A 12,104-nucleotide genomic window follows, 5' to 3' on the forward strand; every position below is an offset into this window, starting at 1 on the left:
CCTGAGCAGACAGCAGAGTTGATGGATCCAAATATTGCAACCCTCCATATTGGTCTCAAGGGCACAAAGTCTGGTCACCGAGATGTCTCTTGTCTCCCTTCCACGGGAAATGGATCTCATCGCAGGAGTTGATTCCACGGTCGCCGAATGGCACGAGTTTCCACTGGCTCCTGAGACACGCCCAACACGGGAGAAGATCAAGCCACCAGCAGCCCGGGCGGAGCTATCCCGATTTTTTAGCCATTCAATTCACCAGGATCTGTCTCATACATGTTTGGAAATCGGCCTGGAGGGCAACATGAAGCTTTCAGACGGTCGATTTATCCAGATACTGGAAGGGATTCATGTTGCTGAAAATTAATATCCATAGGTTGAAACAACCAACCCAATGAAAAGATGATGACTGGAGGTAACTTTGAATCAATTTTCAGTACGGCGATAGACGATGATGTCCGGGAGTTGCTTGGATGCCATCACAATTTGTAGAATCCACCATTCAAACTTCCAGTATGGTCACTATGGTGAACACCGTCCGAGGGTTCCTCTACGAAACATACCTCAATGAATGGGTCAGATTCTCCTCACTTGCCCTAGGTAGGTGTGTTGGAACCTTCCGTGCAGTACGTGCAGGGATGTAGCAAAAGAGACCATATTTTCAATTGCTTCAACAGTCGCAACTAGTCCAAAGCTACCATGAGGTTCGGTTAGGTAGGGCTGCTCTGGTCTTCAAGGACATTGTCATGATCATCACAGGTATGTGATCCTTGTCGAACTTGGAAGGTTGCTGAAGCATCAGACGACCCGAATATCATGTGTCTTTCCATCTTTTACGATGCAAACGGCATTGACCGACCAAGTCGAAACTTGAGATCGATCCACCTGCGAGGTACCTTAGTAGTAAGTACTACTAAGTACTGTACAGTAGAGTGTAGTCAGGTTGTTGCCCGTAAATCTGTTCTCCCACGTGTGGCAACTCCTCAGGATCCAGCCTCAGTATTCACAGGACATGCCATTGCCCAGTGGCACGGGTGCAGAGAGCGGGTTCTTTGGTTGTCATGTCTCGGGTAGGGCGTATACATCCATTCCAGTGATCGCTTCCGATGCCACGTCCAGCATAACTCGATCATTGTCAAGAATGGGAGAGAGGTATGCGGGAAGTGGGAATTATCTTCCATATAGAAGTAACCATTGACCGTTCTCAGATCGATCCGCCCAGGCCAAGCACAAACTCAAGAACGGTTAGTGCGAATGGAGATCTCTCGGGACTTTGTGACCTGAGAGAAGCGACACTCGAAATGAAGGCCATCTCTCCACGGCACAACCATTTCAGCATGGTACACTTCCAGTCATCATCTATCCACGACGAAGGGGCAGACAAGACGCGTCCAACGATAGGGATCGTCACTATAGCAACTCCGTTGATTGGGCCACGACCCGCACCCGCGGCCAACCGAGCCGGTTGGTGTTTCAGCGGTGGAGTTTTGGGTTTCAACGGAGTCAACCGTGGAAAGCATTGGGGAGATGGAGATGTGCGAGATCAATAATATCAATGAATCAAACTGCCATCTATGCGAGTCGCAACACCGTTCGACCGAAGCAGACTGGATTCAAGGAGACCGGGGTGATATACAGTATGACCGGACCACAAGTCGTAGTCGGGTACGGTTGAGCAGTTCTTCTGCCATCGACAATGTGTCGACGGTACCAAGACCGGGTGTCCTAGAGATCACAAGAGTGACTGGTCTTTGGTACTCCTCCCAAAGACTTTTGGACCAGGGCATATCGATGGGCTTGAGGGTCTCAATATTGACGACATCCGAGCCCGGCAGATGAAAGCATCAATCAAGATCATAAGCTTGGTAGATGGAACGCCCGACAATCCGTCCCGGAAAGACGCCGCGTGGACCAGGTAAGAGCTTCTCAGCCAGAGTTCAAGAGACAGACCAGCAATGCAACCGTTGCTCATCTCTCATGAATCGGCCAGTGTTGGGCCAAGAGACCCATCAGAGTCATGAAATCAGAGCGGCAGTAGCATTCTTGGTTGCTGAAGTTGACTCTCTTCCAATGACTCGACATCGAGCGCATCGGGATCAATCCCGCAGTCCAGCAGTACTTAGTTAGACACTGCCAAACCTCGAAGTCCCTGCAGCTCAACCTATCATCTCAACGCCGCACGCGCCTGTCCGATCTCCAAGGGATAGAGGTATGCAGACTCCGGAGGGAATAGCTATGGCTCATAATGTTGTTGTTGTTTTGGTGGCCATGGGCACTTTTCCAATCACGCTCTCATATCTAGCCTCGTGTTTCATGCCGTCACTCATCTGCGCTCATCTGAAGAACCCTCTGGCGGCTCTTTCATATGTGTAACTGGGACCATTAATGAGACGTCGACCAACCTGTACAGCGGATTTGACGAAATGGATGATCAACACCTCAGGTGAGGAGATTCAAGTATAGAGCATGATGCATGATCTTTACGGTAGGAGCTGAGATTAGATCCATGGAGATTTGAGCACCAAGCGAGAGAAAAGTGTAGGTAAAGAATGAGTCTTTTCCCAGGCAAGGCTCAAGAGGGCAGAAAGTTAAGAAACTGACTGTCTCGAGGAGCGGACCCTTTCTAGTGGCAAGTAACAGGCACCTCCTCGTCCAGCAGGGCACTACCGACCTCAAGTGTAAATTAGACCAGCACATGCACAGACTCGACCGGTGGTACTCCAACTAGTTCGCATGACTCGTGGTAAACACACGGAACTTACTACCTACTACTTGATACTTACTGTAAGTCAGTGCTAACATTCTAAGTATAGTTAGTACACTAGTATCTTCTTTTTCCACATATTCAAACGGCTCTGATGCTACTACAGTCCTCTTCAATTGGCTGTCAACCCACAGACTTTGCTGGTCATTTTGGCGTGGTGCATGGGTGAAGCGCATAGACGCTAAGTGCTAAGCCGCCCGGGGCTTAGTATCCCAATCTATTTTTGCCTCAACACTCCACTGTCCACGTCAACGTCCGGTGAGAATTTTTCATTGTTGTGATTGTTCCGGTGACTATGGTGGCTTTCCCAAGGCCATCCTGGTGGTCTGTCTCAAGGGTACACGAAGGATGTTCACACGACCAAGTTGCACACGACCATGGACAGCTGCCATTCAAAGAGCCTCTCCGTTCTCTCTTCTCTTGTCCACGCAGATTAGAGTACTGTAGAAAGTGTAGATCACTCGTCCGGTCCACATAGATCCCAATCCACTCGATCCTCGACCACGGACGTATAGTCTAGTAGTAGTAGTAGTAGTAGTAGTAGTAGTAGTAGTAGTAGTAGTGTCGAGGACTCTCATTCGTGTATTCTTTGTTCAGGACTTCATGCGACTTGCGCCCCCCTGAATCGTTAAGTTCATTGACTGAACCGCGTGGTTCGCTCTGTAAAACTCGATGTAGCGATGGCCGTCCATACCAGAGGGCTGACCTCGCCAGCAAATAAGATCCATTAGACGCACGCTGCTGGGACCCGTGGATGGCTGAGTATGCACTCGACTCCCGGTCCGCGAGCATTGGATTCCTCCCATTCTTGCTACATTGCCTTCTCTTTGCTGGTCCTCCCTTTCTCTTCTTCCCAACTGAGCCGTTCATTCTTCTGATCGTCGTGGACAAAATCTATCGACTCATCCCACCGTGACTTGTTGGAGCGCTTTGTCGGGGAAAAAGAACAACTTGACTGCCTAGCGGACATTTGTTCTCCCTTTTGCCCCTCCACTTGGCTTCCCCTGTATTGAACCAGGGAACCACACCCGTTGCGGCAACCACGTCTGTGGGACCTCTGACCCTCTCCCTTTTTCTCCCTCGGAAACAACTCCAGAGTCCCAAACATCCCCCCCCCATCGACCTTCATTCCGAGGCCGATTCTGCTGCAACAGGGTAGCAAAGCCATCGCTGCTTCTTATCGCCTGCAACCATCCGACAGCCCTGGTGGCTTCGATTTCTCCCGCTCCTGACGGTGTGCTTCGCCTGGCGCTCTTGTTGTTGTGAACGTCCCTGTCGTCATCACAACCGGCCCTAGCAACTGACCCTTCTTGACCCCGACCCTCACCCGGCCGTCCATCGCGCGCGATCATCATGGCCTACCACGGGTCAGACGCGCATACGCCCCAGTACGACGCTCAGCATGATGCTCCAAATTCGCAAGTATGCGCTCCCTTATTACCATGATTTCATCTGTTGCCCCAAGGGGATTGGAAAGACCAGCTCAGCAGGCAAAAATGTGGACTTTGCGACCGTTCCGGAGCGCGAGTCAGCAAAGTTGCTGTAATTTCCAGTCACAGAGGTGACGTGAGGGACGGAGAGACAATAATTAACGATTGTGATCATGAGAAAAGACTGCGGGACTGACTTTGATACAACAGTACCGAGAAGACGAGGATGCCTCACATGGACTGCTCGCACACCAGCAGGGCCCCTTTGCGACTCCCTTTGATGATGCGCACTCGCGCGGCGTCTCGCCCGTGCGCCCAGCATCTGGCTACAGTCTGACCGAGACCTACGCGACCGAGAATACCCCGGGATACCACGATCCGTATGCCACCAACACGGGCTATTCCGGCCAGGAGAACCCGGCGGAGGCCTTTGGAGTCCCCGGTCGCTCGACCTCTCCCTACGCTCGTAGCGAGACCTCCTCGACTGAGGCGTGGCGGCAGCGACAGGCCCCTGGTGGTACCAACAGCGGAGCCAATCTGCGTCGCTACGCCACACGTAAGGTGAAGCTGGTTCAGGGCTCCGTCTTGAGTGTCGATTACCCCGTGCCTAGCGCCATTCAGAATGCCATCCAAGCCAAGTACCGTAATGATCTGGAAGGCGGAAGCGAGGAGTTTACTCACATGCGATGTAAGTCAATACCAAAGGTGTTTCCGGAGACCTAATCCAAGATCCCTCGCGATGGTACGAAGAGGCCTGATCTAAACAATCCATCTTTAGACACTGCCGCCACATGTGATCCCAACGAATTCACACTCCACAATGGCTACAACTTGCGTCCAGCCATGTACAACCGTCACACTGAGCTGCTGATCGCCATCACCTACTACAACGAAGATAAGACCCTCACCTCGCGAACCCTGCACGGTGTGATGCAGAATATCCGCGATATCGTCAACTTGAAGAAGTCCGAGTTCTGGAACAAGGGCGGTCCCGCGTGGCAGAAGATCGTCGTGGCCCTCGTCTTTGACGGGATTGACCCTTGCGACAAGGACACCTTGGACGTGTTGGCTACCGTTGGTATCTACCAAGACGGGGTGATGAAGCGTGATGTTGACGGGAAGGAAACGGTGGCGCACATTTTCGAATACACCACTCAGTTATCGGTGACGCCCACACAGCAGTTGATCCGCCCAACCGATGATGGCCCGAGTACCCTCCCTCCTGTGCAGATGATGTTCTGTTTGAAGCAAAAGAACAGCAAGAAGATCAATTCACACCGTTGGCTCTTCAACGCCTTCGGTCGGATTTTGAATCCCGAAATCTGTATCTTGCTCGACGCGGGAACCAAGCCAGGCCCCAAGTCGTTGCTGTCCCTGTGGGAGGCCTTTTACAACGACAAGGATCTAGGTGGCGCGTGTGGTGAAATTCACGCCATGTTAGGTAAGGGTTGGCGAAACCTGGTCAATCCGCTCGTGGCTGCGCAAAACTTCGAGTACAAGATCAGTAATATCTTGGATAAGCCTCTCGAGAGTTCGTTCGGTTATGTGTCTGTGTTGCCGGGTGCCTTCTCTGCCTACCGATTCCGCGCCATTATGGGTCGTCCCCTGGAGCAGTACTTCCACGGAGATCACACTCTCTCGAAGCAGCTCGGTAAGAAGGGAATCGAGGGAATGAACATCTTCAAGAAGAACATGTTCTTGGCCGAGGATCGTATCCTCTGTTTCGAGTTGGTCGCCAAGGCTGGATCCAAGTGGCACCTCTCGTACGTCAAGGCTTCCAAGGCCGAGACCGATGTGCCCGAAGGGGCTCCCGAGTTTATCTCCCAACGTCGTCGTTGGCTGAACGGTTCGTTCGCCGCCGGTATCTATTCGCTGATGCATTTTGGCCGCATGTACAAGTCCGGCCACAATCTCGTGCGCATGTTCTTCCTCCATATTCAGATGCTCTATAACATCTTCCAAACCATCCTCACCTGGTTCGCACTAGCCTCATACTGGTTGACCACCACTGTCATTCTCGATCTGGTCGGTACTCCCACAAAGGCCAACGGCAACCACGCCTTCCCCTTCGGCAATTCCGCAACACCGATCATCAACACGATCATCAAGTATATCTACCTGGGCTTCCTGTTGCTGCAATTCATTCTTGCTCTAGGAAACCGTCCCAAGGGCTCCAAGTTCACGTACTTGACTTCCTTCGTGGTCTTCGGTATCGTTCAGGTCTACATTGTCGTGGACTCGTTGTACCTGGTCATCCGAGCCTTCTCTGGCAAAAACACCATGGACTTCAACACCGGTCATGGTGTTGGCGCATTCCTCAAATCCTTCTTTGGTTCATCCGGTGCTGGTATCATCATCATCGCCCTTGCTGCCACGTTCGGTCTCTACTTTGTTGCGTCCTTCATGTACGCCGATCCATGGCACATGTTCACCTCATTCCCCGCATACATGGTCTTGCAATCGTCGTACATCAACGTGCTCAACGTGTACGCGTTCAGCAACTGGCACGACGTCTCGTGGGGTACCAAGGGTTCTGACAAAGCTGATGCATTGCCCTCTGCCAAGACCACCAAGGACGAAGGCAGCAAGGATGCCGTTATTGAGGAAATCGATAAACCGCAGGCCGATATCGACAGTCAATTTGAGGCTACCGTCAAGCGCGCCTTGACCCCCTTCGTTGCCCCTGTTGAGAAAGATGAAAAGTCCCTGGAGGATTCGTACAAGAGTTTCCGAACCCGACTTGTCACCTTCTGGATCTTCAGCAATGCTTTCTTGGCTGTTTGCATCACGAGTGAGGCTGTCGACAAATTTGGTTTCACGGTAAGCACTTCCCATCTTCCACTCCTGATGGCTGACATGGGCTAATCAATCCGTTATGTATACAGGACAAAGCTACAGACCGTACGGCTCGTTTCTTCCAGGCCCTGTTGTGGTCCACTGCCGTGATGTCCTTGTTCCGCTTCATTGGTGCTTGTTGGTTCCTTGGACGTACCGGTATCATGTGCTGCTTTGCGCGTCGGTAAACTCTGGATGTCCTTCGCATCTAGTAGAACACCGAAATTTCATGACCATCCTTTTTCCCCCATCTCTTCAATCATGTTGTTTTCTACCCTGGCACGTCTTTGATGTTGTTCATCAGATTCAGCCATTTGCGATTTGTATTCCACGTTAAAAGATGTCTGGTGTGTCGCGAATAGTTGACGTTCTTTTTGTGATCTTCCCCATGTAGTTATTTGACGTCCCTCTAGCTTATTTTGTATAGTAACATTCAGAACACTCTCTGTTTCGAGTGGAGTCCCGGGCAATTCATTCGATTTATACCTATCCAATTCCAATACAACCCGCTTTCGCCCCGTAATTGTGTACCTACCTACCCACCTGCCTAAGGTACCTACTAAGTATCCCCTCGACAGCCACAGCCGTTCTTTCCAAAGTATGCGATGGGCCAGTCTCCTAACAGTGCCCGACTGCGTACTGGGTGTCGAAGGAGGACCTGGCAGTGGGACGAATCAATGCTGGAAGATGATCGAAGCCGAGCATTGGAACCAGAATACCTTTCACGTCGAGACTCACATCACACCTGGAGTGGTAATGTTGATGAAGGAAATTATTCTGAGACGCAACATGGCCGGTTGTTTCCAAGCCCGGCTCGTGAATACGTCAGCGAAATCAGGTACTATCCAGAAAGACAATGGTGGGTTAGGTGCTTCCAGGCTGAATCATCAAGGTAGATTGGTAGGTGTGATATGGAGGGTTCGGAGTTGAAGTGAATTACCTAGTGAGTACTACCTAAGTTCCTAGGTAGTGGGTACAACCTTGTATCTACTGGAGAAGAAGAGAATGCTCACGGCAGCCTGATCCCGTCTCATTCTCACCGGATAGGTCGAGTCATAGAGGACCATGTACGCCTAGAGATATCTTAAGTGTGCCGCTCAGCACATATCATAGCTTAGATAGAATCTCTCCCCTATAGCAATCTCACGCCTCATATCTCTTTCATATTGCGATGCTGCAGCTACTGTACTCACCCCCCAACAGCCAGAAAGACTGGCGAATATGCTATTTAAAGTATTGTGTTCCATGTTGGCTTCTCCAATGAATTAAGACACTCTTTAGCCCATATGGCTGGGATTTGGCCTGATTGAAGCCACAGGGCAGCCCGATGAGCAAATTGATTACCTACATTCAACTGAAGCATGTTGGATATGTCATCTCCCTATCTTATCGTTTCTGTAGTACCATCACAAAATAGAATCTATTGATGAAGGGGGATCTCTTGTTCTGCCGCTATCATCCATTGTTCACCAAGAATCTCAGAATTACTTCGTATGCCGCAGTTGATTAATGATGAAGATTTAACACGTGCCCTGCAATCTGCATGAGGGTGAAAGTACCGAGCAAGGCGCTCGGCCTTTTAAAAGACCGCTATGGAAGGAGAGTCCTCGGCAACGAGCACACCCTAACAGTTAGGGTCACCACCGCAAAATGATAGATCCTGTGCGCCGTTTATGATCGAAGACAGTCAGCCTGGAGGAGTTTGTCGAGTTGGAGGTGTCATGTACCGGCACAGGACTAGAAGAGTCAATAGTCCGGTCCCGCAAGGGGCGCATACTGAATGACAGCAACTCGGCTATCGAGAATGCTGCTTTATTCAGCTCAGCTTTACGGAGGACATCCACATTACAAAATGGTAGTTGAATGCGGCCCATTGGTTGTCAAACTCCTTGTCCCAGGCCAGATATCCGGTGTCGGACTTGCGGAATCGAACGGGCTTGTCCATTCGTGCTGGTTCGATTCTATTGCCTAACTGGAAATTGCTCAATCAGGAAATGTCGTGACCAAACCCGGTGAGAATATTTACCATTTGAAAGATTTGGCAATGCCGCTGCGAGGCGAATGGTAATCAATGAGCCAAAGCTGTGGCCGATATGGACGAGTCCTTGGGGGGGGGGGGGGGGGTCCGTAATTTTGAAGAGAGTCTGCCCTCTTGCAAGAATTCTGAAATCTTTGCCAATATTGCGACCTGGGATGCCGCTTGCGCATCCTGGAAAGGGGTCAAAAGCTCCGATTCACCGACACCCAGCCTACCGTAGGAAAAGACACAAGTGGAATACCCAGCCGCAGTGGGTAGATGCATTGTAGCTGTACTCTGTGAAGTCTTAATAGCTGAGGAATTACCCGTCGCTGCGGTACCTGAGCTCAAGCTTTTATCATTTGTTGAGGTGTTATAGCTCTAATGTAGAGATACAACAAGAATGAGCTATTGAGTCTTCCTCCCACAAGATTCGAATGCGCGTCAATCATTTCCACGGTGGCTGAAATGAAAGGGAAAGAGCTCGCTATGCCTAATTGCTCCCACACATGCTGACCTTCAGGACAGCAACACTCAGATCTGGGAGGCTGAAGTTGAAGCAGCCACTGGGCCCTGCCTCAACACTCGAAACTAAAGCGGTAACGATGTCGGGACCACCAACTGCATTGGAGGATTCTGGAGCATCTGCAGTAAGCAAAGTAAGCTCCGCCCGTACTCCGCTCGGCATATCGGGAAATTTGATCGAGACAGGAACATCATCGGAACTGTTATAGACGGCTGCTTTGAACAAGTAGGAGTTGGAGTGCTTGTCATAGCCAGTCACATAGTGCAAAGATCCAAAATCAATGTCCGATCTGGCGGACAAGGTGTGCGTCATGGTGTTGGATGCTAAAAGTCTTGTGACGTGGTAGCTGGTGGACCGAGTGGTCTGTTCTGGATCGGCCGTGAATGTCAGCAAAGAGGGTACCCATTGCGACTCTTCTAAATGGGCCAACATTGGAGCATAGGCTGCCCCGATCACTCTGTCTGAGTTCCTCTCGGCTCCTAAAAGAAAGACGGCCTCGGCAACAGAACCGATCCAGAACGGATAGGTGACGTATTTGTCTCTGCTGGAGGGAAGCCCGTCGGGATTGTTTGGAAAAGTGCACGCAAATTCACCGATCAAGGTTTGATGCTGGATGTGATCAAAGCGCCCAGAATTGTTGACGAAGCCATCTGGCGTGTCGTAGATGTGAAAGTCGCCACCCATATCCGGATGGGTCAAGTTCATCGATAGCTCTGACGCTGATGCGATGATGGTGATGTCCGGAAACCTCTCTTTAATGGCATCGTAGAACATGCGAAGACGATAGGACTGATAAGATTTGAGCCCTCCGGTTAGGTGGTCTTCATTGCCAACTTCCACATATTGCACTTTCCAGGGCTTTGGAAAACCGAGAGATGCACGGTGGGCACCGTATGTGGTTTCAACTGAGCCTGTCAAGAATTCAATCTCGTTGAGAGTGTCCTGAACAACGGGTTCCAGTTCTTCCGCTGTCAGGGGTCCACTGACATAATTCAGGCCAGACCAGACCGCAAGGACTGCTCATCGATTAACACAGATGGTTAGAGAAGAGGGAGGAAGGAAGCAGTTCAGTACACACCGGGTGCAATCTCAAGATCCTCACATAGCTCCATAAACTCAGCCAATCCCAGGCCATCTGTTTCATAGTAACCCCAGACCGCAGCTCGGCCGGGTCGGTGGGCGAGTGGACCCAGGGTCTCCTGCCATTTATACTGGGTGTTTGGAAGAATACCATCGATGTTGCCTCCTCCAGGAAATCGCAGAAAGCTCTGTTCCGGAGTCAGTGACGTTTAAAAGTCTTCGAGGCGCAGTACGTACAGGTTTCAGGTCGGCGATCGCCTCGACGAGATCCTTTCGTAGGCCATTGGCGCGATTCTTATATGTCGGCGGGAATAGGCTGATCAGGTTGAAATCCAACGATCCCCCGGTTACTGCCTATGATTCATCAGCCACGACTCGGTGTATCCGGTTGCCTTCAACACTTACTTTCGCGTCGAATGTGATCGAGAAGCTATTGTTGGTATTCGAAGCGGCTTGTCGAGTAGTGAGAGTAAATTGATGCTCAGTCCAGGTATGGGCAGTGCTTTTTGACCGAACATGAACGCTTGCGAATGTCTGACTTGACAAGGTTGACTGAAGAGATACGGTGAAGTCTCCCGAATAGTCACCCTTCACAAAGAAAGAGCCCGTATATCGCTGAGGTTTGACAGAGATTCCCCACCAGCCGTGATTTTCAAACCCTATACGGCCCGAGCAATTTTCAGGTCTGGCGACGTGCAGGTTGTAAGGTAGCGCACTGGATAATGGATTGCTGCTTTGAATGACAGAAAGAGATGCCTCGTTGATGGGAGTATAGGCCTCCAGACTGTTGTTCTGAAAGGCTCGATTCCGAATCAACTCTGCGTACAAGCCCCCATCGCCGCTGTGATTGATTTCCTGTCTCCCAGATAAGCCAGTTGTTCGTCAGGCTATCAGAAAACTTCATACCTCAAACATGATGCCATATTGCAGGGAACTGGTAGTGTTTCCTTTGGATTGTACTGTGATGTTGACACTAGCTGCTAGCCCAATCATAAGAAGGTGGAGGATCAATCTCAAAGTGCTGGAGACGCCCATCATGAGAGTGCGAGCGTTCGGTGACTTGATGATCAAAGAAGGAGGGAGCCAGGGATATGCAGAACACGAGACTTGTTCCTGCCACAAAGGAGTATTGAAGGAGCTTTATATGGTAGCGCGGTAGTGTCTCCCTTTGATGATGGAGGCGAAATATTGCGGAGATTTCGTCCTCCCATCTCAATCAGTTCCACAAAAATGTGCGTAAAAGCTCTCGTTCCTGCAATTTCTGGAATAGAATACGAATCCTCTGTTGACATCATTCACGGCGGCGAGGCTAGGAACCCATTCTATGGCGGTCCGCAGGGCCCCCATGGCTCGTACCTAAGTGGTGTAATGATCTTTGTGATTCGACAATAGACATGAAATTGACACCACGTGCAGGATCGCATGGTGGGCCACGAGTGTTGTCACCGATGGAAGTGG

At 50.6% G+C, this 12,104-nt stretch overlaps 3 protein-coding genes across 3 annotated transcripts; 1 reads left to right on the top strand and 2 right to left on the bottom strand.

The window, feature by feature from the left end:
• Positions 1-3,274: 3,274 nt before the first annotated feature.
• Positions 3,275-3,550, bottom strand: N7539_007977 (uncharacterized protein; the record flags this gene model as incomplete). Its single annotated transcript, XM_056937578.1, has 1 exon — positions 3,275-3,550. One exon carries the CDS (start codon positions 3,548-3,550, stop codon positions 3,275-3,277), a length of 276 nt encoding a protein of 91 aa, XP_056787443.1.
• A 561-nt stretch (positions 3,551-4,111) lies between these two features.
• chsG (chitin synthase class III) lies at positions 4,112-7,211 on the top strand (the record flags this gene model as incomplete). The annotated part of the gene is made up of 4 exons (XM_056937579.1): positions 4,112-4,180; positions 4,399-4,876; positions 4,967-7,008; positions 7,074-7,211. The coding sequence occupies 4 exons, from the start codon at positions 4,112-4,114 to the stop codon at positions 7,209-7,211; spliced, it is 2,727 nt and encodes a 908-aa protein (XP_056787444.1).
• Positions 7,212-9,533: 2,322 nt separating this feature from the next.
• N7539_007979 (Alpha-L-arabinofuranosidase A) lies at positions 9,534-11,681 on the bottom strand (the record flags this gene model as incomplete). Its single annotated transcript, XM_056937580.1, has 5 exons — positions 9,534-10,582; positions 10,645-10,834; positions 10,884-11,000; positions 11,052-11,501; positions 11,553-11,681. The coding sequence occupies 5 exons, from the start codon at positions 11,679-11,681 to the stop codon at positions 9,534-9,536; spliced, it is 1,935 nt and encodes a 644-aa protein (XP_056787445.1).
• Between the last annotated feature and the right edge of the window lie 423 nt (positions 11,682-12,104).

The sequence above is a fragment of the Penicillium diatomitis genome, assembly GCF_028827545.1.
Source record: "Penicillium diatomitis strain IBT 30728 chromosome Unknown utg000011l_segment0_segment0, whole genome shotgun sequence".
NCBI lineage: Eukaryota > Fungi > Ascomycota > Eurotiomycetes > Eurotiales > Aspergillaceae > Penicillium > Penicillium diatomitis.